The 25379-nt window shown below is 52.8% G+C and overlaps 1 protein-coding gene across 2 annotated transcripts in view; it reads left to right on the top strand.

Moving 5' to 3' along the window:
• Positions 1-25379, top strand: part of CRISPLD2 (cysteine rich secretory protein LCCL domain containing 2) — a 90640-nt gene that overhangs the window by 4108 nt on the left and 61153 nt on the right. For both annotated transcript variants that reach the window (XM_032156292.2, XM_032156293.2), the window contains exons 2-3: positions 14922-15235; positions 22137-22255. In XM_032156292.2, the coding sequence (XP_032012183.1) occupies positions 14996-15235; positions 22137-22255 (359 nt within the window). In that variant the 5' untranslated portion in view covers positions 14922-14995. The remainder of the gene's footprint in view (positions 1-14921; positions 15236-22136; positions 22256-25379) is intronic.

The raw sequence follows: 25379 nt of genomic DNA, 5'->3' as shown, positions 1-25379 counted from the left end.
TTGCCAGCAAGGGAAGATGATAGTGGGTGGGTGGGGAGCTGGCGAGGGTGCCCCAGGCAGAGGCACCATGTGTGTGCAAAGGCCTGGAGGTGGAGAAGGGCCTGGGACTCTTGGAGAATGGCAGGAAGTTTGGTGTGCCTGTAGTCTACGAGTCAGGCTCAGGGTGGCAAAGGTCTGCCCTGCAGGTGTTGTGATGAGCTGTACCGCTTAGTGGGCACCATCAAGGTGAACAGAGAGTAACACGGTAGCATTGAGAACTTGAGAACAGCTCACTGTAGAATGAACTGTGTCCCCCAAAGTGTGCAGAGCCCATACCTAGTGGTCCCCAAGGTGACTGAGCACGTGCACAGATCCAGCAGCAAATGCCCGCAATCCAAGGGCTGTTCTTTCCGTTCTGTGTTCTTTCCATTCTCTGTTCTTTCGGTCCTTCTGCTTATGGCAAGGTGAAAGTCACACATGGAATTGTCCCTAACACCTCTCCCACACCCTGATCTCCCTTTACAACAAAGAGCAAGCATCCTCTACAACAAAGCCTTTGGCTGGTATCAGTGCCCGGCTGGCAGGAAATAACTGTCTTGTTTTTACTGTGTTTAATTTCACTCCTGCTGTCTGTTCACGGCACCAGTGATCAGATTCTCTGCCAGTGGGAGTGATAGAAAGTTACCTTTTTAAAGTAAATTTCTTGGAACCCAAAAAACAAGCCAAGTTAAATAAAAATACAAAATATGGGGCCAGGCGTGGTGGCTCACGCCTGTAATCCCAGCACTTTGGGAGGCCGAGGCGGGTGGATCACCTGAGGTCAGGAGTTTGAAATCAGCCTGACCAACAAGGTGAAACCCCATCTCTACTAAAAATACAAAAATTAGCCAGGCATGGTGGCAGGCACCTGTAGTCCCAGCTACTCAGGAGGCTGAGACAGAAGAATTGTTTGAACCCAGAAGGCGGAAGTTGCAGTGAGCCGAGATCGCGCCACTGCACTCCAGCCTGGGTGACAGAGCAAGATGCCATCTCAAAACAAAATCAAAGTATGTACTAGAACCGGTACACAGTAGGAAGGTGGGAAAACTTGGGAAGTGGGGGATTCAAAGGACGGGGTTTGGGAAATGTTGGATCAAAGTGGGGGAAGCAGGAAAACCGAGAGGCTCTTATAATTTAGAGAAGTGCCTCTCAGAGTGGGGGCCTGCAGCCAGGCACCGTGGCTCACACCTGTAACATTAACCCTTTGGGAGGTCGAGGCGGGAGGATTGCTTGAGCCCAGGAGTTCAAGCCCAGCTTGTGCAACATAGTGAGGTGCTGTCTCTACAAAAAATTTAAAAATTAGTCGGTGTCCTCTCAATATGTCTTGTCCTCTCCATGTTTCTAAAATAAAGGAAGAAAGGCCAGGTGCAGTGGCGTACCTCTGTAATCTCAGCACTTTGGGAGGCCAAGGTGGGCAGGTCACTTGAGGTGAGGAGTTCGAGACCAGCCTGGCTAACATGGCAAAACCTTGTTTCTACTGGAAATACAAAAATTAGCTAGGCGTGGTGGTGCACGCCTGTAATCCCAGCTACTTGGGAAGCTGAGGGAGGAGAACCGCTTGTGCCTGGGAGGCAGAGGCTGCAGTGAGCCAAGAACACAACACTGCACTCCAGCCTGGGTGACAGAGAGAGACCCCATCTCAAATAAATAAATAAATAAATAAATAAATAAATAAATATAAATACAATAAATACATAAAATAAAAGAAGAAAAATAATTAGCCAGGCATGGTAGTGCACACCTGTAATTCCAGCTTCTTGGGAGGTGGGAGACTTGAGCCCTGGAGGTTGAGGCTACAGTGAACAGTGTTCACGCCACTGCACTCCAGCCTGAACAACAGAGTGAGACTCTGTCTCAAAAAAAAAAAAAAGGGGGTTCCTGGCCTGGAAACACCTGAGGACTCATAGAAATGCAGGTTTTCAGGCTTCTCTGGAGACCTGGATCAGAAGCTATGGGGTGGGACTGGCAGTCTGTTGTAAGAAAGCATCCTGTTATCCTAGAAAGCTAAAGAAGGCTTGCCCTGGGGCCCTGGCACAAAGGTGGGGCATGGAGGGCTGGTTACTGGGGTCAATGTGGAGCTGTGTGGATGATTCTGGTTATAGGGCCTGGTGTGACCAGAAAGAAGTCACGAGTGACCTGGGAGCTGAAAGACCACCTCCCTCCAAAATCAGGAAGGCCCCTTAAGAACAAGTTGTTGGCATATTTGGAAGGCTTTCTTCCAGAAGAACACTCAGCCCTTTGGCACTCTGTGCTGAGGCTGTGACGCCCTGATGCTCCAGGGCTTGAGTCAGTGTCCTGAGGATGCCGGCACCTTCCTTCAGAGCACGTTTCATGCCCCTATGTGCCTGGGAAGAGCCAGCTACCCACATTTATTTATAACCCCTGAAGGGGTGAGCTGTTTCCTCAAGGGCATTGAAGACACCTCTATGATGTGTGTCCATCTTCCCTGCCATCTCTCCCTCCTGCCCCAGGCCTGCTGCCCACACAGCCAGTCCGTTCTCCCCGGGAGGGAAGACACGGTTTATTCCCTGGGACCTGCGAGGCTGGGGCTGCCCTGGGACTGAGAAGGTATTTTCAGCTGGGCCTTGGCATCGCAGGACAAAGTGCTCTCTCAGACTTGGGATGAACTGGGCTCTGTCTGGGAGAGTCGTGTGCGGGTCCAAGGGGGAGGCCCGGCCGCCAGCTGGACTTTATCTGGGGCCTGACACATCGCAGTTCACTTTGAAGGCTGCTGAGCCGGGGCCCCAGGCCTGTTTCAGCTCTGAGACTCCTGAGGGAAGGCCCGGGGATCTTCTCTGCGTAGTGGTGTGCTCTCTCCTTGGACCCCTCCTGCCCTGCTAATCCAGTCTTCAAACAGAGGTCAGAGCAACATCAATTTTTTTTTTTTAATTTCTTCTTGTTGCTTAACATACCAGGGAAGAGGGCACAGCTGTCTCCGTGCCGGTAGAGAGATTTTCACAAAGCGCCGTAGCCCCGGTCACAGCAGAGCCTGGCCGGCCCCCAGAAGCCCCTCAGGCCCCTCTCCCTGCCCAGCACCCCCCAAGGGTAGTCATTTCCGGACTTCTAAGGGCACAGGCTGGGTTTGCCTGGTTTGGACTTGACCTAAATGAAACCATGCGTGTTGAATCACTGGAGTCTGGCCCCTTTTGTTGGTTGAGCACCGTGTCTGCGGGGTTTGTCTGTGCTGTTGCGTGTTGCAAGGCTTTTGCGACACAAATCAGACCCTGTCACCACCCAACTTCCTTCCCTCCAAGGCCCTCTTTGCATTTAGAGGAAAACCAAGAGTCCTCACCGTGGCCTTCGAGGCCCCTCACCACCTGGCCCTAGCTGCCTCCTGACCCCATTCCTCCCCAGCTTCACGGGCTTTTCGCCTGTCCTCGGTCACGGTCACGCCTCGACTGTGACCCCCTCTGAGCCTTTGTCCTTGCACTTCCTGCTGCCTGCAGTGCCCTTTCTTTTTTCTTTCTTCTTCTTCTTTTTTTTTTTCTTTTCTCTGAGATGGAGTCTCACTCTGTTGCCCAGGCTGGAGTGCAGTGGTGTGATCTCGGCTCGTTGCAATCTTCACCTCCCAAGTTGAAGTGATTCTCCTGCCTCAGCCTCCCAAGTAGCTGGGATTACAGGCATGCACCACCACGCCCGGCTAATTTTTGTATTTTTAGTGGAGACAGTTTCACCATGTTGGCCAGGCTGGTCTTGAACTCCTGACCTCAGGTGATCTGCCCGTCTCGGCCTCCCAAAGTGCTGGGATTACAGGTGCGAGCCACCACACCGGGCCTACAGTGCCCTTTCTTTAAGAGCTCAGCAGGGGCCGGGCGCAGTGGCTCACGCTTGTAGTCCCAGCACTTTGGGAGGCCGAGGCGGGCGGATCACCAGGTCAGGAGATTGAGACCACGGTGAAACCCCGTCTCTACTAAAAATACAAAAAAAATTAGCCGGGCGTGGTGGCGGGCGCCTGTAGTCCCAGCTACTCGGAGAGGCTGAGGCAGGAGAATGGCGTGAACCCGGGAGGCGGAGCTTGCAGTGAGCCGAGATTGCGCCACTGCACTCCAGCCTGGGGGACAGAGCGAGACTCCGTGTCAAAAAAAAAAAAAAAAGAGAGCTCAGCAGGACCTTGGCGTCGACCCCAACCAGAGTTGTTCTGCCCCCCTCCTCTGTTCATCTTCGCCATCTGTGTCCCTGGGCTGTCCTGCTCACACCTTCTGTATTTACCTGTCCACTGCCCGTTTACTCTCTGTCTCCTCCCAGTCCTGAGGGCAGATTCGGTCTTGTTCACTTGCAGATCCCAAGGACTCCTGGGATTTTCACCTGCAGATTGATGCGGAGGTTCCGCAGCCGGCTCTCGACTCATCTTCGCGGATGCCACCTGTCAGTGAATCACGCTTCTCAGGCAGGGAGACTGGCCCGGGCTGCCAGCCCTGGAGCCCGGCACAGAGATGATCTGGGGCCCTGAATTTACTCAGGAGGAGAAGGGAAAGAAACATCATTAAACATCATTAAGTTCCTGGGATTCTCTCATTGGGCCTTTTATAAACATGATCCTGGGTAATCATAGCACCCTCCCTCCCTAGCCATGGAAGAAGATCAGGGCCTCATGCATGAGTGAGGAATTAGAGGCTTGAGGAAGGTGAGGCATGCCCAGCTCCATGCGGCGGAGGCGGAATTCGAACCCAGAGCTGCCCATTCTTCTCTATGCCTTTCCGCATTGCCTTCTGGGCGTCCGTAATTCCTTTCCTTTCGGAGAGGGAGGGCTCCTGCTGTTTATCTTTTAAAGCTTTGCCGGGAACATTGTTTCCAGGGAAACATCCACACGTCTTCAAGAAGGGAGAAAGGTGCCCCAGGAGTTATGTCCTGGGGTTTTAAAGAATGTATTAATTTATTACCTGGTTCCTTAAAAGTGGCTTTTCTTGTATATCACCTTGGCTTGCATCGAATGCACCTGCTTTTCAGTTCTTTTTTTTTGCACATAGTAGATTAAATAAGAGTTTGTTGAATGACTATTTTCTTTCTGTCCAGAATTTTGTGTATTCTTAGCACAGTATGTAAACAATGAAAAGCATTGTATAGTTTTTTTGCTTAATTAAGCATCCAGACATATTGTGTCAGAAATCCCATAAGAATATATCTTTTGTTAATTAGCTGGATGTGGTGGTGTGTGCCTATAGTCCCAGCTACTCGGGAGGCTAAGGCAGAAGAATTGCTTAAACCCAGGAGGCAGAGGTTGCAGTGAGCTGAGATCGTACCACTGCACTCCATCCTGGGGCCAGAATGAGACTACATCTCAAAAAGAAAAAAAAAAAAGAATATTATCTTTTGTTGAGGGGACAGGAGGAGAGAAGGTGGCTTGTGGGGCTGGTGTCGCCTTTAAGCTGAGTGGACCGTTGACTGTCCTGGGGAGATGGGGAATTCAGCACAGTGCAGGCAGCAGCTAGGGAAGGAGCTGGAGCTAGTCTGTGGCCTCCCTTGGGTCTGGCCTTAATCCTGCCAAGGAGGGTTTAAGGAAAACTGCCAGGCTGCAGTGAGTAGGGGAGAGAGGGCCCCCACTCACTGTGTGGTGCTTACCCAGGCGCTCCTAACGGGATGTTCTGCTCAGTCAAGGGATCTGCCAGAGACACAGGCGGGGGGAGTGGAGTACCCCTCGTTCCAGCCACCGCTTCATTCCTGGAATTTCTGGGTGGTTTGTGGGTATGACTCTGATCTGCCCTTGGCCTCTTGCTCAGATCTGAGTTCTCCTTTGATACTTGTGAGGAAGAGTAGAGCCTAGAGAACACCTCGACCCCCAGGCTTCTGGGGTCAGCTGCTCTCGTATGGACCATGGGTCTCAGCTGAGTGGTGCGGGGCCACAGGTCAGAACTGCCCTGACGTTTAGGAGAGTTGCGTGGAGGAGCCAGGACTGGTGAGGGACCAGGGCGTGGTGAATGAATCGACATTGTCCTCAGGCCTTCTGTGTGACCACAGGCAAGTTGCTTATTTTTTTTGAGCCTCAGTTTCCTCATCTGTAAAATAGGGCTATTGTCACAGTGACCTCGTCAGTTTGTGGACCACATGAAATGTTCGGTGTAGGAGTAGAGGGCCCAGGCCACTCCTGCGGCAGCCTCTTCCTCAACCTGCGTTGGTGTGGGTTTGCTGATGAACATTTGTTGGGGATGTAAAGTTGATTGAACAAGGCTCAGTGCCGGCCAATGGTGAACTGCAGCCAGCTTGGACTGGCTCATACCAGCTCTTGAGAGCTGATAGTTACATTTTCAGGGCCAGCGTAGTGGCTCACACCTGTAATCCCAACACTTTGGGAGGCTGAGGTGGGAGGATCACTTAAGCTCCGGAGTTCGAGGGTGGCCTGGGCAACATAGTGAAACCCCATTTCTACTATAAATACAAAATTAGTTGTGCCTGGTGTTGCACACCTGTAGTCCCAGCGACTTGGGAGGCTGAGGTGGGAGGATCATTTGAGCCTGGGAGGTTGAGGCTGCAGTGAGACATGATTGCACCACTGCACTCTAGCCTGGGTAATAGTGAGACCCTGCCTCAAAACAAATAAATAAATAAAATTCAATAAAAAATGGATTGCGAACCAGTTCAACACAACCATCATTAAACGTTAGATTATAAAAACTTACAGTTAAGTTATATTCTGGGCATGGTGGCTCACGCCTGTAATCCCAGCCCTTTGGGAGGCCGAGGCAGGTGGATTGCCTGAGGTCAGGAGCTCAAGACCAGCCTGACCAATATGGGAAACCCTGTCTCTACTAAAAATACAAAAATTAGCCAAGCGTGGTGGCATGCACCTGTAGTCCCAGCTACTCGGGAGGTTGCGACAGGAGAATTGCTTGAACCTCGGCGGTGGAGGTTGCAGTGAGCTGAGATCATGCCATTGCACTCTAGTCTCAGCCTGGGCTACAGGGTGAGACTCTGTCTTAAAAAAAAAAGAAGTCATATTTAAAAAGAAGGTAATAAATACTTAAAACCTGTCACTTTTGACTTTTTTCCTGCATTTTACTGTGGCCTCCGCTCTTGAGATTGTCAGTGTCTATGGGATCTGCGTCATGGAAAGGCTGCCTGAGCGTGTGCCTCTGGGGATCTCTTTCCAGAAACTCCACGCTCACTGACTTCACGCTGGTTGCTTGAAGTTGGCCACGGTGGGAGTATTTACACGGAGGGAATTGGCAAACACCACAAGGCAGGGTGGTTTTTGCTTGGTTTCTGTTTTGGAAGCTGGTGGTGAATGATTTACCATCCCACCACTGTTGCGGCCCTTGAGAAGCTCGGGGTCCAGGGAGGGAGGCTGAGAGTCAGAGCAGCTGCAGTCCTGGGTGGGGAGCCCAGGGCTGGGGGTGCCTATGGGCCTGTCAACTCAGCTGAGACCCACCCATGGAAGAGGACAGAGCTCCATGACAGAAACGACATCTGACAGGGTAACCTCGGCGTGAATCACCAAATACATTTGCATGGGTGGCACCTGGCCGGGTGGTGACATGAATCCCCCAGACCTGGCGCATGACATCTTGGACATCTGGGGAAAAATGGCCAATGCTCAAGGCATATACTGAGCTAATATGTGTTTCAAATTCAGTAGAGGGTCCCCCTGCCATCCCCCAAGCATTGGACATTTAACAGATTTTTTTTTCCTTTTTTTCTTTTGAGATAGAGTCGCCCAGGCTGTAAAGCAGTAGCATGATCTACAGTCTCCATCTCCCGGGCTCAAGCGATCCTCCCATCTCAGCCCCTCCATGAGTAGCTGGGACTACAGGCCTGTGGCACCGTGCTTGGCTAATTTTTTGGTTATTATTATTTTTAGGAGAGACAGGATCTCACCATGTTGCCCAGGCTGGTCTCAAACTCCTGAGCTCAAGCGATCTTCCCACCTCAACATCCCAAAGTGCTGGGATTATAGATGTGAGTCACCGCGCCTGGCCTAATAGGATTTTTTTTTTTTTAATTTTTAATTTTTTAAATTTTTTATTTTTTAAGTCTTGCCGTGTTACCCAGCCTGGAGTGCAGAGGCACGATCTCGGCTCACTGCAACCTCCACCTCCCAGATTCAAGTGATTTTCCTACCTCAGCCTCCTGAGTAGCTGGAACTACAGACACGCACCACCACACCTGGCTAAGTTTTGTACTTTTAATAAAGGTGGGGTTTCACCACGTTGGCCAGGCTGCTCTTGAACTCCTGACCTCAGGTGATCCACCCACCTTGACCTCCCAAAGTTCTGGGATTACAGGCATGAGCCACCATGTCCAGCCGGATTTTTAAACATTGCATTTTGTTAAGGCAAACGTGGGCTTTGAAATAATATGAAGAGAGAATTGTCTCTTCATAGCATTCCACATTATTAACTCCAGCCTTCTAAAATCCCTTTGAACGATGCATTTTTGGAGGCTCTGGCACAGCCTCATTATTATAACAGGCAGTGCACTGACTGGGGAACTGAAGTTCAGGACTTTGGTCCTTCCTCACAGCCATAGGGCTTGTCACTCCCCTCCACCCACAGACGTGAACTCAAGAAGCTCAGTGCTATGTCCAAGATTACACAGCCTTGGGCAAGGCCAAGGGCCAGTGAGGGGCAAGGTCAAGAATTGAACCCAGGTCTCTCTTCCCCGAGTGCCCATGCTGCAGTCAATAAAGAAGCAGCCCAAATCAGTCCTTATATGGCTTTTCTGATCCAGCTGGGAGGAAGAGGGGGCCACACAGTCATCCCGTAAATATTTATCAAACACTGACTTAGACATCGATGCTTCCACGGTGAACGAGACCCGCAGATCTGCGGTGTGATTACGCTGGAGGTTTCTAGGAAGCCGTGATTGTCGGGCTGAGTCTTAGCGATGAGCAGGAATTCATCTCCCCGGCCCGGGCCAGTGAAGCGGGGCACGTCGGGGTCATGGGATGAGCTGTGGGAACAGCATGTGCAAAAGCAGGGAGCTTGGCACAGGCTGGGAGCTGACGGCTGACAGGCTAAGTCCCGAGATTCATCTTTCTGGCAGATTCTCCTAAACACATCGCACTTGCAGCCCAGGCCAGTGACGCAATGAGCTTCAGCCCAGCTCCTTCTCCCTGACTCACTTCTGAGTGTTGAGTACGACGGTGCCCAAGAGATAACTGTCAGGGAGTCCCCTCGCTGAACTTGGACACATGGTTTGGTGATCCCCTCAATGTCCACAAAGCCTTGGCCAGGGTAGAGGGGTGCGGTTAGAGACCTCATAGTGCAGACAAGCTGTGTTGAAAGTCCCCCATACTTTTGGCAAGTTTGAGTTCAAGTCTTGGTTCCACTTTAAACTAGCCACACAGTCTCCTAAATGCCAGTCTCCTGGACTCAGTTGCTCTTTCTGTAAAATGGGGATGAAAACAGCTGCCTCCCTGCTAGAGTCCAAATGCATGTCAAAGCTCTGGGCAGTGCGGGAGAAATGTGGCTCCCGTCGCTGTGATTCGCCAGCCGTGGGTCTCTCCATTGACCCTGGGACCCGAAAGCTCTGTCCGTTCCCCTCCCAGCCTCTGCTGTGTGCTGAAATCTGGTGTGTTTTCATGAGGTCTCAGAGCCGTTATCTTACTTGTGGTCTTATGGGCTCAGTTTTGCAACTCTGGCAAAAGAGAACAAAATCTTCCAGAGAGCATTTCTGCTGTGTTGTCCCGCGGTCCCCAGCGATATTTCATTATCAGTGAGCGGCTTAGTGGACAGGATGCAGGGGCATCTCTCTAGCAGTGACGCGCGCACCCGGCCCTGGGAGCATCAGGGGTAGAAGAGCGGAAGAGTGGGAGTCTCACTCCCCGGGTACCTAAGTGCACTCGGGGCAGCCACCAAAGCGTGAGCTCTTCCAGGACGCTAGGAGGGCACTCTGCAGGGGGCATCCGTCTGCCAGAGGTCATAGGTCAGAGGTCAGCTCATCATATGTGGGTCAAAGGCGAGTGGGCAGCACCAACGGTGGTGGGGGGGCGTGTTTGTGTTGGTGGAATGTCGCCATGATGCGAGGGTCTCCTTCGTCTCCCATGGGGGTGACACATTGGTGCCTTCTCATCAACAGAGGCACCACACGACCTGGGAGGCCCATGCCCCGACTCCCCCAGCCCAGCAGCCTTCCCAGGAGGCAGGAGACGGTGGAAGAGAACTTTAGGGCAAGATTCGGTTGTTTGGTTTGGGAACCCTCTTCCTCCTGCGTGGGTTGGTGGGGGTGCTTGGGATTTTCAAATCCAGAGGGAAGCCGACTCCGGGGAGGCAGCAGGGCACTAAGCCAAGGGCACACCTGGGCCTTGAGGTTAGAAGAGCTGCGTTCCAGCTCCAGACTTGCTGCTCGCCCTGGACAGGCTCCTTAAGTTCCATGGACTTCAGCTTCCTCATCTGTGGAGTGGAAGTGATGGAGCCGAGACTGTGGGAAATCAGGAGGGGGAGAGGAGGTCACGGAGGTCAGGCGCTCCCACCGTGACTGGCCCACGGCAGGTCTTCCCCTGTGGCCCCCTTCGCCCTGAGGGTCGCTGGCATGAGCCACTTCTTGACGTTGGCAAGCCCAGGACCACTTGGAGGTCTGTCTCATTTGGAAAGAGTTTGTGTGTTTTCGTTGTCAACAGAAAAGGGGCGAAGTGCTTCTGTCCCGGTTCCTACTGAGCTGTCTCAGCAGTGGGGGTAGAATGGGCAGTGTGGGCCAGGGCTGCCGGGCACTGCCCCTGTGAACTGGGCCTCAGCCAGTTGGTTTGTAGCTTTGGCAGATGGCACCAACCAGGTTCCAGCCAGGACCCTGGCCTCGGCCTCCTAACTTGTCTGTCTGCCTCCCTCATGTCTCCTCTTTACAACAGCCAGGGGCATATTTGGAAACAGTCCTGTCCACCCATGTGTTATCTGATGTGTGTTGGTCTGTTAAGCCAGCTACAGCAAAAGTACCACAAGCTTAAACAATAAGAATTTAGATTCCCACAGTTCTGGAGGCCAGAAGTCTAAGATCAAGGTGCTGGCTGGGCTGGTTTCTCCTGGGGTCTCTCTCCGTGGCTGGCAGATGGCGTCTTCTCCCTATGTCCTCACATGGTCGTCCTCTGCGTGTCTCGGTCCTAAACTCTTCTAGTAAGGACACCAGTCAGCTTGGTTAGGGCCCAACCTCACGGCCTCACATTACCTTAATCACCTCCGCAAAGGCCCCGTCTCCAAATACATCGCATTTGGAGGTCCTGGACATTAGGGCTCCAATGTGTGAGTCTGGGGAAACCCAGCTCAACCCATAGCTGTGTGCTTGTTCCTGTGCACCCAGCACTGGGCTCTGGGGGTACAAACCGGAATAAGGTGCTGGCCCTTTTATGGTTACTTTTCTTTTTTTTAATTTTTTTGATATGAAGTTTCGCTCTTGTCGCTCAGGCTAGAGTGCAATGGCATGATCTTGGCTCACTGCAACCTCCACCTCCCAGGTTCAAGCGATTCTCCTGCCTTGGCCTCCCAAGTAGCTGGGATTACAGGCATGTGCCACCACGCCCAACTAATTTTGTATTTTTAGTAGAGACGGTGTTTCTCCGTGTTGGCCAGGCCGGTGTCGAACTTCTCAGGTTATCCACCTGCCTCAGCCTCCCAAAGTGCTGGCATTACAGGCGTGGGCCACCATGCCTGGCCTGTGGTTACTTTCCTGCTTAAAATCTTCTGTGTTCTCCTGCAGCCCAAATGTGGCAGGAGCCATCCAGATTTGGAGAAGCCTCGTCTCCTCCCACGCAGGGACCTCCCCACACCCCTAGGCCGTCTGGGCTGAAGTCAAACACAACCACTTTCAGACCCAACAGTACTGGCACGCCACCCAACATGGCAGGCCTGTGTTTCCCAGGCTGGCGGCTTTTGTGGTGCACATGAGGGCACTTGGAGAAACCCCCCCCATTCCTCTCCCCTTTTCCTTCTGTTCTCTTCCAAAGTGTAGGTTTCACTAAACCCTGTGGTTCTCCCAACTCTAAAGCTCCACCTGAGACTTCATATCTTCTCTTTGGAATCCTTAGAGAAGGACCAGCCTCTGAGCTGTGGAAGTCCCTTTAACATTCAGAACGAAGGCGGCCAGTCAGATCTCCTGGGATAGCTCACGCTGGCTCAGGAGGACATGACAGAGGACTCATTTAAAAACAGCATTTGTCTCCTCCTGTTTTCTCACTTTGGCGTTTTGTTTTATTTTGTTAAGCACAGGTTGGCCCTCCCTAATTTGACAATCCAAAAATCCGAAATGCTTCAAAATCCAAAACTTTTTGAGGACTGCCCTGAAGCCACATGTGGAAAATTCCACACCTGACCTCATGTGATGGGTTGCAGTCAAAACACAGTGAAAACTTTGTTCCATGCACAAAATTATTTTAACATTTTGGATAAAATTACCTTCAGGCTACATGTATAAGGTGTATCTCAAACATAAACAAATTTTGTGTTTAGATTGGGTCTTATCCCCAAGATATCTCATTATGTACATGCAAATAAGCGGAGCATCGTCATGACACCAGGAGGACACCCCGTGACGCCGATTACCGCACTCTCAACCTCAGCCCAGCGTCAGAGTTTTCTGGCGTCTCTTCTTTGAGCCTGGCCGCCTGCAGCTGGAAATGTTCATGTATGGTGGTGTGACTAACCTGAGAGAGAGAGATCAGGGATCCTGAGAAGTTCTGCATTCTTGGTCTGCTTCCCAGAGGGACTAGTAAGCACGCAGAGGTCCTCCCCGCGCCGTCCCGGGCTCGGCTTCGGAGGAGGGCAGCCCGTCTGGCCCGCTACAAAGCAAGCCAAGCCTCTCCTCTCCGCTTGGGGTTATTTTTGTCTGAGGCGCAGGCTCAGTCAGGACCCTGGAGAGTTTCCAGGGGTCAGGAATGGGAACCACAGCATTCCCATAGCTTTTTGGCTCAGCCTCTGTCGCCTGTTGCCAACGTTTCTGCTTCCTGGGATGCCCGTCTTGGTCTCCATCCCCTCCAGGCCTCGATCTACATCTCCCCACCCCGGCCCCGCCCAAGGACGCCCACCTTGCACTGCCACTGTCCCAGCCAACTTGACTGGTAAACACTTGGTTGGTGCTATGGGGGTGAAGACCAGGGAGGACTCATGTGAAGAACTGAGCCCCGTGGACTTCCGACGGGTCAGCTTGAGGCACGGCCACCACCCAACCCTCCAGACAGAGCTGCTTCCTCCGGCCCTTGAGGGCCTGGCACTGTCTTTAGAGTCAGCCTTGTCCTGCTATGTGGGGACTGCGGGTTTCCTCCCACATCTCCCCAACCTAACTGTGAGTTCCTCGAGGCCAGGGACAGAGTCCTTTTCATCTTCGCATCCCCAGTCTCCATCTCAGAGTCCAGCACAAAATAAGGCGCTCGATGGAGGTGACGGGGTGGCCCCGACTCTCCCCTGGGGGAAAAGTAGAGAGTGGGGTGTGCACTGACGCACTCGTTCAAGCCCTTCCTTTTCTTCTTGGGCCAATAACACACATTTTTCAGATGGCAAGCCAGGAGGAGGAGGGCTGTGGTTCGTGACCCTATAATGGAGGGGAGGTAGTTGGCCCCCAGGGACAGAGGAGCCAAGGTAGCTTGCTGGAAAATTCTGGGTCTTTGTAATCATCATTTTGAATCTCAGTGTCTCTGCTTACCAGGAGGCCGGCCCTGGGCTTGTCTTGTCGCCACACTAAGCCACAGCCTTCTTTTTTTTTTTTTTTTTTTTTGAGACGGAGTCTCGCTCTGTGGCCCAGGCTGGAGTGCAGTGGCGCGATCTCGGCTCACTGCAAGCTCCGCCTCCCGGGTTCATGCCATTCTCCTGCCCCAGCCTCTCTGAGTAGCTGGGACTACAGGTGCCCGCCACTGCGCCCGGCTAATTTTTTGTATTTTTAGTAGAGACGGGGTTTCACCGTGGTCTTGATCTCCTGACCACGTGATCCACCCGCCTTGGCCTCCCAAAATGCTGGGATTACAGGCGTGAGCCACCGCGCCTGGCATTTTTTTTTTTTTTTAAGACGGAGTCTTGCTCTGTCACCCAGGCTGGAGTGCCGAGGCGCAATCTCGGCTCACTGCAAGCTCCGCCTCCTGGGTTCACGCCATTCTCCTGCCTCAGCCTCCCAAGTAGCTGGGACTACAGGGGCGCGACACCATGCCTGGGTAGTTTTTCGTATTTTTTAGTAGAGACGGGGTTTCACCATGTTAGCCAGGATGGTCTTGATCTCCTGACCTCGTGATCCACCTGCCTCAGCCTCCCAAAGTGTTGGGATTACAGGTGTGAGTCACCGTGCCCAGCCAGCCACAGCTTTCTTATCTGTAAAATGGGGATGAGAACAGCCTGACCTCCTGGGTTGTCACGGTGATTGGGAATAACATAAATGACCGGCCTGTGTAGGTGCTTATGAAGGGTTTTCTGAGGGAACAAAAGGCTGAGGCCTTGGCTGGACTTTGTTCTGGGCAGCTGTGTCTTAGTGTGCGACAGATGTGCGGGTGGGGCCCGGGGCGAGGGCCGTGATAAGAGGAGCCATATGTCAACCACTATGGGTAACCTGAGTCTGACTTCACAGGGACTAGAAGTTTCCTCTCAACGTTGGTCCACGGAGCATCCTTTGGTGATGGGAAATGACTTTAGCCATCCCCTTGGGGAAAGAGACGGAAGCTAATTTGTGCCAGAGATGCACCTGAGTCCTGAATGTGTAAGAGATGCTGACTCATAATTAGAAAATGCAGGGACTCGCTCGAGGAAAACTTGAGTCCAGGAGGAACTCTTCTAGGTTATCCTCTTTGGAATCCCGACAGCTCGCCTCGCTGGAAACCCTTGGCGTAAATCCCAGCTCCACCACTTCCTGTCTGTGGGACCTTGCTTGTTTAGCTTCTGTGGGCCTCAGTTTCCACATCTGTAAAATGGAGAGAGAGTTGTGTGTGCTGCTTTCGCTGCTCGAGCCAGCGCTGTGACCGGCTCCTACTAATGCGGCTTCTCCCACCGCCCTCTGCTTCCTTTCAGAGCTCAAGCGCCCAGCTGTGCCCCAGGAGCCCAGGCCACCCTGTGAGTCCCATAGTTGCTGCAGGAGTGGAGCCATGAGCTGCGTCCTGGGCGGTGTCATCCCCTTGGGGCTGCTGCTCCTGGTCTGCAGATCCCAAGGCTACCTCCTGCCCAATGTCACTCTCTTAGAGGAGCTGCTCAGCAAATACCAGCACAACGAGTCTCACTCGCGGGTCCGCAGAGACATTCCCAGGGAGGACAAGGAGGAGATCCTCATGCTGCACAACAAGCTTCGGGGCCAGGTGCAGCCTCAGGCCTCCAACATGGAGTACATGGTGAGTGCTGGCTCCGGCCACAGAGGCCGGCACCGGGGGTGGGGCCTGGGCCACCAGCCTGCTCTGTTCCCCAGCCAGCTCTGTTCCCCAGTCAGTGCGTGTGATGGCTGGCTCAGGGTGTCCTCTGGCAGGGGAGGATCCCGGCTCTGTTCTGTTTTGTTTGTTTGTTTTGAGACAGGGTGTCACTCTGCCACTGAGGCTGGAGTGCAATGGCACAATCGTCATGCACTGAAACCTTAGGCTCCCGGGGTTAAGCGACCCTGCTTCAGCCTCCCAAGTAGCTGGAACTACAGGCACCCACTACAGTGCCCAGCTAGATTTTAAATATTTTGTGGAGATGGGGGTCTTGCTATGTTGCCCAGGCTGGTCTTGAACTCCTAGGCTCAAGCAATCCTCCTGCCTCAGCCTCTCAAAGTGCTAGGATTATAGGCATAAGCCACAATGTCTGGCTCTGGCTCTGTTCTTAACATTCTGCCAAAATAACACACGTGGGTTCCCTGTGCAGAGCCTGCTTCGTTGCCTTCATGTCGCTCTTGGTAGCTCCACTGGGAACACAGTTCTCAGCCCTTCCCACCTGGAGGCAGACTGGGGAGGGGCCCAGGGCTGGGCTTTGCCGATGCTCATGTCAGCTCTGTCACACGCTGGCTGCACCACTCTCACTTCTCCTTAACCACTGTGAGCCTCACTTTCCACTTTGAGAGTCCTTCCTCATGTGCTGGCCATGACTGTGAGACAAGTTGAGGCTGTGAAGTCCCCAGCACAGACTGACCCTGTCTCCCCAACCCCTAGTCTTTGCTAACTGGGAAAGGAGCTAATGGTGACAGAAGGCAGCCAAGGTCAACCCTCTTGCGTGCTTGTGATGTGTGTCCCAGGTGTGGTCGGGGGATGCTGCTATTTGACCCCAAGCTCCAGTATGGAAACTTCTTTCCTGGCTGGTTTTCCAGAACTACAGGGAAATGGACCACAGTTTTCTAGGGTCCCTCCTTGTCCACCAACCAAGAGCCTCCACCTTGTCCATCCGTCAGCTATGAATGGCTTTTTAAACAAACCCACGTCCCAGCCTGGGTAACATGGTAAAACCCCGTCTCTACAAAAAAAACCAAAAGTTAGCTGGGCGTGATGGTGTGCACCTGTAGTCCCAGCTGCAGTGGGACTGAGGTGGAGGTGGGGGGTGGGAGCTAAGGAAGGAGGATCACTTGAGCCCGGGAGGTCGAGGCTGCAGTGAGCTGAGATTGCGCCACTGCACTCCAGCCTGGGTGACAGAGCGAGACCCTGTCTCAAAAAATAAAAACAGACAAACAAAAAATCCACGTCTTCCCCAGAGTCTGAGTCTTTGCCACTTTGGGGGTACAGGCGTCATCATGTCTTTGGAATGCACCCATGGCCCCCTGCTGTGATTGCTCTGAGAGAAATGCTGCCGTCTCATCTATGTCTTTAAAGCTGTGGTCACGTTCCTTTGCTACAGGCTGAGCTGGCCTGGGTGATGACCCATGTCTCCCCCACAAAGCTGCCATGGAGGGTCGTCGCATGAGGGTTGAGTGGCTATTATGTGCCGTGTGAATTGTATCCTCTTTAATCCTGACAGTAATCCTGCAAAGTATTAGCACCAATTTGCAGAAGAGAAAACTGAGGCTCAGAGAGGTTCATCTTTAAAGGACTTGTACAAACCACACAGCTACAAATGTACACCTGGTGAATCTGGGATTCAAAGCCACCCTGTCTGTCCCCAAAACCTGCACATAGAAGGTGCTAATACATATTTATTGTTTTTGTTTGTTTGTTTGTTTTTGAGACAGAGTCTTGCCCTGTCTCCCAGGCTGGAGTGCAATGATGCCATCTCGGCTCACTGCAACCTCCGGCTCCGGGGTTCAAGCGATTCTCCTGACTCAGCCTCCTGAGTAGCTGGGATTACAGGCATGCACCACCACACCAGGCTAGTTTTTTGTATTTTCCTTAGAGACGGGGTTTCACCGTGTTGGCCAGGCTGGTCACAAACTCCTGACCTCAAGTGATCCACCCACCTCAGCCTCCGAAGTGCTGGGATTACAGGCAAGCGCCACCGTGCCCAGCCTATACATATTTATTGAATGTGTGGGTAGGAGGCAGGCTCTGCTTCTCTGCCTTCCACACGCCTGAGATTTAATCAACTGGTGAATTCTATATATTTTTGAGTGCCTCCCGTGTGCCCAGCACCCCGTGAGATTCTCGCTATAAAGAGGTGAACAAAGCAGATGAGGTCCCCGTCCACATGGAACCTCCGGACTAGTGTAGCCAGGAAGTATTTGTGGAGCACCTTCGATGTGCCAGGCACTGTCCTGGATTCCAGGAAGAGGCATGATTATGAGTTGTGCAGAGTTAGATGAAGAAATACGGGGAGCTGCAAGAAAGAACGTTAGGGGTGGGAGAAACCTGACTGAGATGGAGGTCTAAGGGTGGCCCACTCTGCGGAGGAGCCATCTCAGTTAAGACCTGAAGAGTGAGCATGGTTGAGCAAGCAAGCGTGCAGGGAAGGGTGTTCTGGGCAGAGGGAACAGAAGGTGTGAAGGCCACCACCGCCTCGTGAGTCTCTTTCCTTAATGGGAGAAAAGCTTCAGGTCTCAGAGGAGCTCTCACAAAGCTGGCGGGGCCATGGCTCATTTCTGAGGGAGTGTGGCCATTGGAAGAGGTCAGAGAGGCAGGAAGGGGCAAATCACACAGGGCTTTGAGGCTAGGTGAGGAGCCTGCCTTTTATTCTATGAGGAATAGGGTTTTGGTATTGCTGAAATGGGGGTGAAACAGGTTTTTTTGTGGGAGGGTATACATTATGACTGTGAAGATTAGAGTCTCACTCTGTCCCCCAGGCAGAGTGCAGTGGTGTGATCTTGGCTCACTGCAACCCCCGACCCCTGGGTTCAAGCGATTCTCCTGTCTTGGCCTCCCAAGTAGCTGTGATTATAGGTGCCCACCACCATGCCTGGCTAATTTTTGTATTTTTAGTAGAGACGGGGTTTGCCATGTTGGCCAGGCTGGTCTCAAATTCCTGGCCTCAGGTGATCCACCCACTTCAGCCTCCCAAAGTGCTGGGATTACAGGTGTGAGCCACCGCGCCTGGCCATGAAACACTTTTGCTGCTGTGCGATGTTGGGGATTGGAGGGCCCGGCAGGAAGCAGGGAGGCTGCTGGGAGGTGGCTCAGTCAGCAGGTGATGGGCAGGTGAGGAGTGACGGGGGCGGTATTTGGGCGGGAGGCAGGGAATGAAGAACAAAGAGCCATTCCGGAGACCTGGGAGGCGTTGCCCATGGGTCAGGTCTACACTGGCTTTCTGGCTGGGCTTTCTGTCTTTCTCCAAGTTGTGGACGCACCGCACCGTGAGAAAGGCTCCTGGAAGCAGAGCAACTGTGCCCGGGGGCCGTTTCTGAAGGGGCAGAGCAGAGGCTGGAAGACCTGCAAGCCTTCCCTCAGAGTCACTGCTTTCCTTCGTGCCATGCTCCCCTCCCCTTCCAAGTCAGTTAGCCTCCCTCCCTCCCTCTCTCCCTTCCTTCCTTCCTTTATTTATTTATTTATTTTTTTTGAGACAGATTCTAGCTCTGTCGCCCAGGCTGGAGTGCAGTGGTGCGATGCGATCTCGGCTCACTGCAACCTCCACTTCCCAGTTCAAGCGACTCTCCTGCCTCAGCCTCCTGAGTAGCTGGGACTACAGGTGCACACCACCACACCCGGCTAATTTTTGTATTTTTAGTAGAGGCGGGGTTTCACCACATTAGCCAGGCTGGTCTTGAATTCCTGACCTCAGGTGATCCACCCACCTCACCCTCCCAAAGTGCTGGGATTACAGGCATGAGCCACTGTGCCCAACTGAAGTTTTTCTTTTTCACTCCCAATTTCTGAGAGCAGAGGGGGCTTGTTGGAACATGCTGTTGGGAGAGTTGCTTTATGAGAAATGAAAGGGGCCATGGGAACGTTGAGACCCACTGAATGTCCCATCCACGCATCCCTGGTGGCTTGGCCTTGGTCCTCGTGGGGCAAGGAGGCCCCACGTCTCTCTGGAGAGGTTGTCAGCATCTGGGACTGGAGCTTGACTGAGCTGCCACCCCCAGGATCCCAGATGCTTCCCGCCTTCCGGTCTGGAGCAGGCCGGGTTCACGCTGGTCTTCTTGTCCCTGCACTGTGCGGTCCTCCCGGTTTCATGCAAGACTTAGCGCCAGTGAAAGGAGCTTCTTTGCAGCAGGGAAAGTCAGGCCGCCTGGGCAGCCCATAGCAGGTCTTTCATGTTTTCCTGTTTGTTTACTTGGTGATGTTTCAGGATTGGAGCTGGGATCTGGGTCCTTTGGTCTAAAAGGCCGGCCTGCTGGGGAGGCTGAGCCTTCATAGATGCTACTGAGGCTACCTCAGAGCAGGGAGGCTGAAAGGAAGGGAAGGCAGGGCCCCTGCCACTGAGCTCGGCACCCTCAGCACTGCACTGCGTTGCTCCGCTGCTCCGGTTCACATGCAAACAAGCAATGCAGATTTGAGAAAGCGTCTTGGAAACATGGCTTCCTGCTCAACCCCGCCTGCTGTGGCTTCAAGCCACAGTCCTTTGAAATAGCCTTAGCACTGAAAGGTGGATTCTAAAACCCCAAAGAGCTGAGGAGCCCGTTCTGAGGTTTTCTGAGTGGACAGGCTCTGGAGCCAGCCTGCCTGCCTCCAGCCAGCTCTGTCACTGGCCAGCTTTGTGATTTGGGGCAGATTGCTTAGCCTTTCTGTTTATATTTCCTCACCTGCACGATGGGAACAAGAAACCCTTTCTCATAGGGTTGTTTGGAGGAGGCGATGAGATAATGCATAATGAGTTCTAAGTAAATGTGAATGATGCTGTTATCATTTAGTATATTGCACAGTCAGCATATTGCATTAGCATATTTTAGTAACTTATTATTTTAGTGGGATGGGTCTGGCACTTGGTTACAGTATGCAAGGCAGGAAGAGCCCCCCTTAGTAGCCAGACAAGAGGGGGTTGTGAAAGCCTTCCTGGTTGTGTGACCTCAGGCATGCTACTTAACCTCTCCAAAACTCAAGGTTTGTTGCCCCTTGGCCATTGAGGAGTCTTCCTGGGACACGGGGAGAGCGGGAAGCGAGGCATGCAGTTGTGTTGGGCAGGTACTCCCTGCTGGGGGGTCCCAGGGCTAAGAGAGGACTGTCTTCCCTGAGCATTTGCTGTGTGCCCAGGGCTGGGTGTGCAGAGGGCGGGTGGCCAGCCTCTGCCTGCTTAAACCTGGAGCATCTGTCGGGAGGACTCCAGGGAGGAAGTGCAGCGTCAGCTGCCAGCTGTGCCAGGGCTGCCTGGCGTCTGTTCCTCCACAGAGGAGAAAGGACACGCTTGCTCTGTTCATGGAGTTCTCTCCCCAGGAGGCATGTGTGTTCCTGGGGCCAGCCTATCTTCAGAGTCTCTGCCCAGACCCCTGCTCAGGCCCCGCTAATTCAGGATGGGCGGTGCTGGGAGGTAAGCAGGGATCTGGGCAAGCTGAAGACGTCTCTTGTCAATTTCTTCTCATTGTGGTAAAATATACGGACTATAAAATTGACCATTGTAACCATTTTTAAGTGTGCAGTTCTGTGGCATTAGGTACATTCACACTGTTGTGCAACCATCCCTGCCGTCCATCTCTGGTACTTTCTTTTCTTTTCTTTTCTTTTTCTTTTCTTTTTTTTTTCTTTTTGAGACAGAGTCTTACTTTGTCCAGGCCCGGCTAATTTTTGTATTTTTAGTAGAGATGGGGTTTCACCATGTTGGGCAGGCTGGTCTCAAACTGACCTCAAGTGATCTGCCCGCCTCAGCCTCCCAAAGGGCTGGGATTACAGGCGTGAGCTACTGCGCCGAGCCCATCTCCGGCACTTTCTATCTTCCAACTGAAATGCGGCACCCATTCATCTCAGGGCCTTTCTCGCAGTGTTGCCCCGCGGGTGGCCAGTGAGAATCTAAAATCCCCTGCAGAGGCCCTCGTCTGCTTTTCTTTGCAGGCCTGAGTGTGGCTGACGCGGATAAAACCTCCCTGACTGCAGCCAGGCCCTGGGCTGGGCACCTCGTAGGCTTCCCCTCCCCATTACTGCTCACACTGAGGGCTGTGGACATACCCACATTACAGATGAGGACAGTGAGGCTCAGAGAGGGTAACTGCGTGCCTAGGTTCACACCGCCCTTCCAGGACCAGCATTCAGAGCTCCAATCCAATGCCACACGGATAATTTATTTCTAGCCCCTGGCCTAGGAATAGCATCTGATTATTACCTGCTGTGGCCCACACATAACTGCATACATGGAGACAGCTCAGGGTCCAAGGTCCTGAAGACCTGGGTTCTAATCCTGGGTCTGCGACTGGCTGGCTGTGGGACCCGGGGAAAATGGCATTGCTTCTTCACGCCTTGATGTGCTTGCCTGTGAAATGGAGATAAGAAGCGCCTGCTTCAGAGTCCCCCTGTAGAATGCAACGAAAAGATTGGGGTAAAGCCCGAGGCCTGGTGTGCCTGGAACATGCGTAGTAAGGAGAGGAAGCTGGGGTCATCGCGAGGGGCTTCCAGGCCAAGACCGTCCCTAGAGATGGCTGCTGACCTTCCCTTTTCTTCCACACAGCGTGCCGTGTTACCTTCAGAGGTCACTCAGCATGGCCACTCCTGTTTCACAGAACAGACACTGAGGCCCAGAGAGAAGGCAGCTGCCCAGGACCTCTCTCAAGTTAGAGGCCCAGCAGGAGGCCTGAGGACAGGCTTGAAGCCGGCACCTCTGGCCTGCCACGCCCCCCTGGCTGATTTAGGAACCCAGCCATATGGCAGCAGAGCATTGGCTGTAGGCTCCACGGGAGCCCAGGCTGGGGCGTTGCTGTATTTATGGTTCTTACGCCCCTCCCTCACCCTCACCTCCCGGTTCCCGTTTCTCCTTCTCCTACAGACCTGGGATGACGAACTGGAGAAGTCTGCTGCAGCGTGGGCCAGTCAGTGCATCTGGGAGCACGGGCCCACCAGTCTGCTGGTGTCCATCGGGCAGAACCTGGCCGCCCACTGGGGCAGGTAAGAGCCACAAGTTCCTCTCCAGCTGCCGCAGGCCCCCATTGCCGTGTGCCGGGCTCAGCACTTGTGCCCATTATCAAGTTTAGCCTGCAAAGAGAGTGAGACAGACCACCCGTCCTATCGATATTCTGGGAAACTGAGGCTTGGCACCCAGGAACACTCCTGAGTGACTGACAAAATGTATTCAAGCTTGGTTGGCTGACCCCAGACACTGATGATTGATTAAAGTTTGTAGTTTGGGTTTTCCTTCTTCCTTTCCTTCCTTCCTCCCTCCTTCCCTTCCCTTCCCTTTGGTTCCCTTCCCTTCGGTTCCCTTCCCTCCCCTCCCCTCCCCTCCCCTCCTCTTCACTTCCCTTCCCTTCCTTCTTTTTTTGACAAGGTCTTATTCTGTCATCCAGGATAGAGTGCAGTGGTGCAATCTCGGCTCACTGCAACCTCCGCCTCCTGGGGTCAAGTGATTCTCGAGTCTCAGCCTTCCGAGTAGCTGGGACTATAGGCATGTGCCACCACGCCTGGGTAATTTTTTTATTTTTTGGTAGAGAAAGGCTTTCACCATATTGGCCAGGGTGGTCTCAAACTCCTGGCCTCAAGTGATCCACCCACCTTGGCCTCCTCAAGTGCGGGGATTACAGGCATGAACCACCACACCCGGCCTATAGTTCGGGGTTTCCATTCCATCTCCTGTGCAGAGTTCTTGAGTCCCCGTTCCTGTGGGGTGAACTGCTCTGTCCGTGGTCGGTCATTTCTGTCTGGCTCTGCTCTCTGTTTAAGGCTGAGCCACGTTCCCTCCTGTTGGGAAGTTGCCCATTGCCTTCCCTGCATCATCCGGCTGTCCGGAAGCTCACTAACTTCTCCAGACCCCCGAGCTTCCCTGTCTGGCAGTGTTCTGTCCCCTCTCCTTCCCTGTCTGGGAGTGGTTTGTCCCCTCTCCCACAGGAGGCATTGATGTTTGTCTGTTAAACGCAGCTGACTGGCCTTCCCCAGTGTAACCTGGACCACGTATCCGTGCTCCCAAAGAGGCCAGAAGTCCCCTCCTGGGGGCTGAGAGCTGGTTTCATTGGAGAAAGTGGAAAAATGTCTTTTGACCACCCCCAGGATAACAACTAAGACCACATAAGACTTAACAACCACCCAGTGACTGTGTCATGCCCAAGGCCAGAATTCATGTCCTCAGACCCATCCAGGACCTGGATCGACATCCATTTTGCCCTAATTATTGAAAAGTTGGACTGGGCTTTAGACAGCCTCTTAAAATGTAGGTGAGGGTTTGCTTTCACTTCCCACAGAGGAATTTCCTAGCCTGGGTTTCACTGGGCCACAGGCAGCCACACCTTCCTCTGCATCCGTGGGTTTTCAGGACAAACCTGGGCAGGTGTCATGGTGGATCGACAGCTGTGACTTCAGAGAGGCAAATCCACACCATGGTTTTTTCTTTGGTGAAGTTAGCTTTTTATAAAAACTGTCTTACAGGCCAGGCGCGGTGGCTCACGCCTGTAATCCCAGCACTTTGGGAGGCCGAGGTGGGCAGAATACAAGGTCAGGTGTTCAAGACTATCCTGGCCAACATAGTGAAACCCCATCTCTATTAAAAATACAAAAAAAGTAGTCAAGCGTGGTGGCGGGCGCCTGTAATCCTAGCTACTCGGGAGGCTGAGGCAGGAGAATCACTTGAACCCTGGAGGCGGAGGCTGCAGTGAGCCAGGATTGCGCCATTGCACTCCAGCCTGGGCGACAGTGCAAGACTCCATCTCAAAAAAAAAAAAAAAAAAAAACTTACAATAACATGAAAGTCAAGTGTCTAAAGCCGGGAGATCTATAATTCCACTAGCCTGGTTCAGCTCTTTTCATTTTTCTGGGCTCCTTTGTAGCACTTGGCTGGGCGCCAACATAGTTTTACAGCATTGCGGCTGTAGCCTGGATCACTTTGAAATCTTTTTTTTTTTCCTTTTCATACAATGTCAGGAAATTTTCAGTGATACAGTTGTCATGAGTGTCGCCCTGCAAACGCCCTAATTGTCCCTATGTGGACAGACCAAAGTTGACCCATTGGCTCTTGCAGATTCAGTTTTGTTTTTTGTTTTTCGCTTTGTCTCACTTGAATGATTTCATTAGGATTACTCTTGAGAAGGAGGATTGCTGGGCCAAAGGGCACACAGACTTCCCCCCTTCTTAAGGAATTTTGCTAACTTGCTTTGCAAAAGAGCCCCTGACTCTGCACGGCCCCCCGGGGCAGCCGCGGGTTCCCTTCCCCACAGCCTTGCCAGTGCCAGCCTTGAGTCTGCGTGACCTTGAGCCTGCAGGGAAGCGGATGAGTGGCCAGCAGCCCTCTGCTCCTGCCTCCTCACTGTGTGCACGCCTTTCTGCAAAAGCCGCTGACCGCTGCTGTGCGCTCCGCTTCCAGACAGTAATTGTTACAAGACCTCTAACTGCCTCGGCGACCACATGGCCCTTAAAAATGGTCATTTCCCCCATGAGCATTTTCTCTTCATTGAAACCACTTTGTTTATACTTGCTGGTGACAGCGGGACTGTGGACTTGCCTCCAGTTTGGTGTTTTCCCTAGTTAAAAAAAAAATGGTGCCAACCTTGGCGGCCAAGGCTGAAGCAAGGGGGTGGTAGGCATGAAGCGGTGACCCTGTGGAGGACGTCCAGGGACAGGTGCAGCTGGTGGCTGCGGATTACAGGCGTGCAGCACCACGCCCAGCTCATTTTTGTATCTTTAGTAGAGACGGGGTTTCGCTATGTTGGCCAGGCTGGTCTCCAACTCCTGACCCCAGGTGATCCACCCGCCTCAGCCTCCCAAAGTACTGGGATCACAGGTGTGAGCTACCATGTTCGGCCTTAACTGCGCTCACGTCTTAATCAGGTTTTGTCTTAGAAAACAATATCTGTGAAATACGGGCTTCATGGGCTGGGTAGTTTTTCTCCAATGTACCTGAAAGTAAACACCTAATTGACATAACAAAGGACTCATTAAGAGCCAGGTTAAGATTTTCCTGCACATGCAGGTGGTGTATGAGCCACCTGAGGAGCCTACTAGAGGCCCCAGGTGAGCTCCTCAATGATCGTGGTTTTAAGCACCTGTACCAGGTGCTGCTGGAATTGGGGGATATTCCCCCTACTCG

This window comes from Hylobates moloch, unplaced genomic scaffold (assembly GCF_009828535.3).
Source record: "Hylobates moloch isolate HMO894 unplaced genomic scaffold, HMol_V3 SCAFFOLD_6, whole genome shotgun sequence".
Taxonomy (NCBI): domain Eukaryota; kingdom Metazoa; phylum Chordata; class Mammalia; order Primates; family Hylobatidae; genus Hylobates; species Hylobates moloch.
The sequence above is the reverse complement of the archived record's forward strand: the minus strand, read 5'-3'. Positions and strand labels throughout refer to the sequence as shown.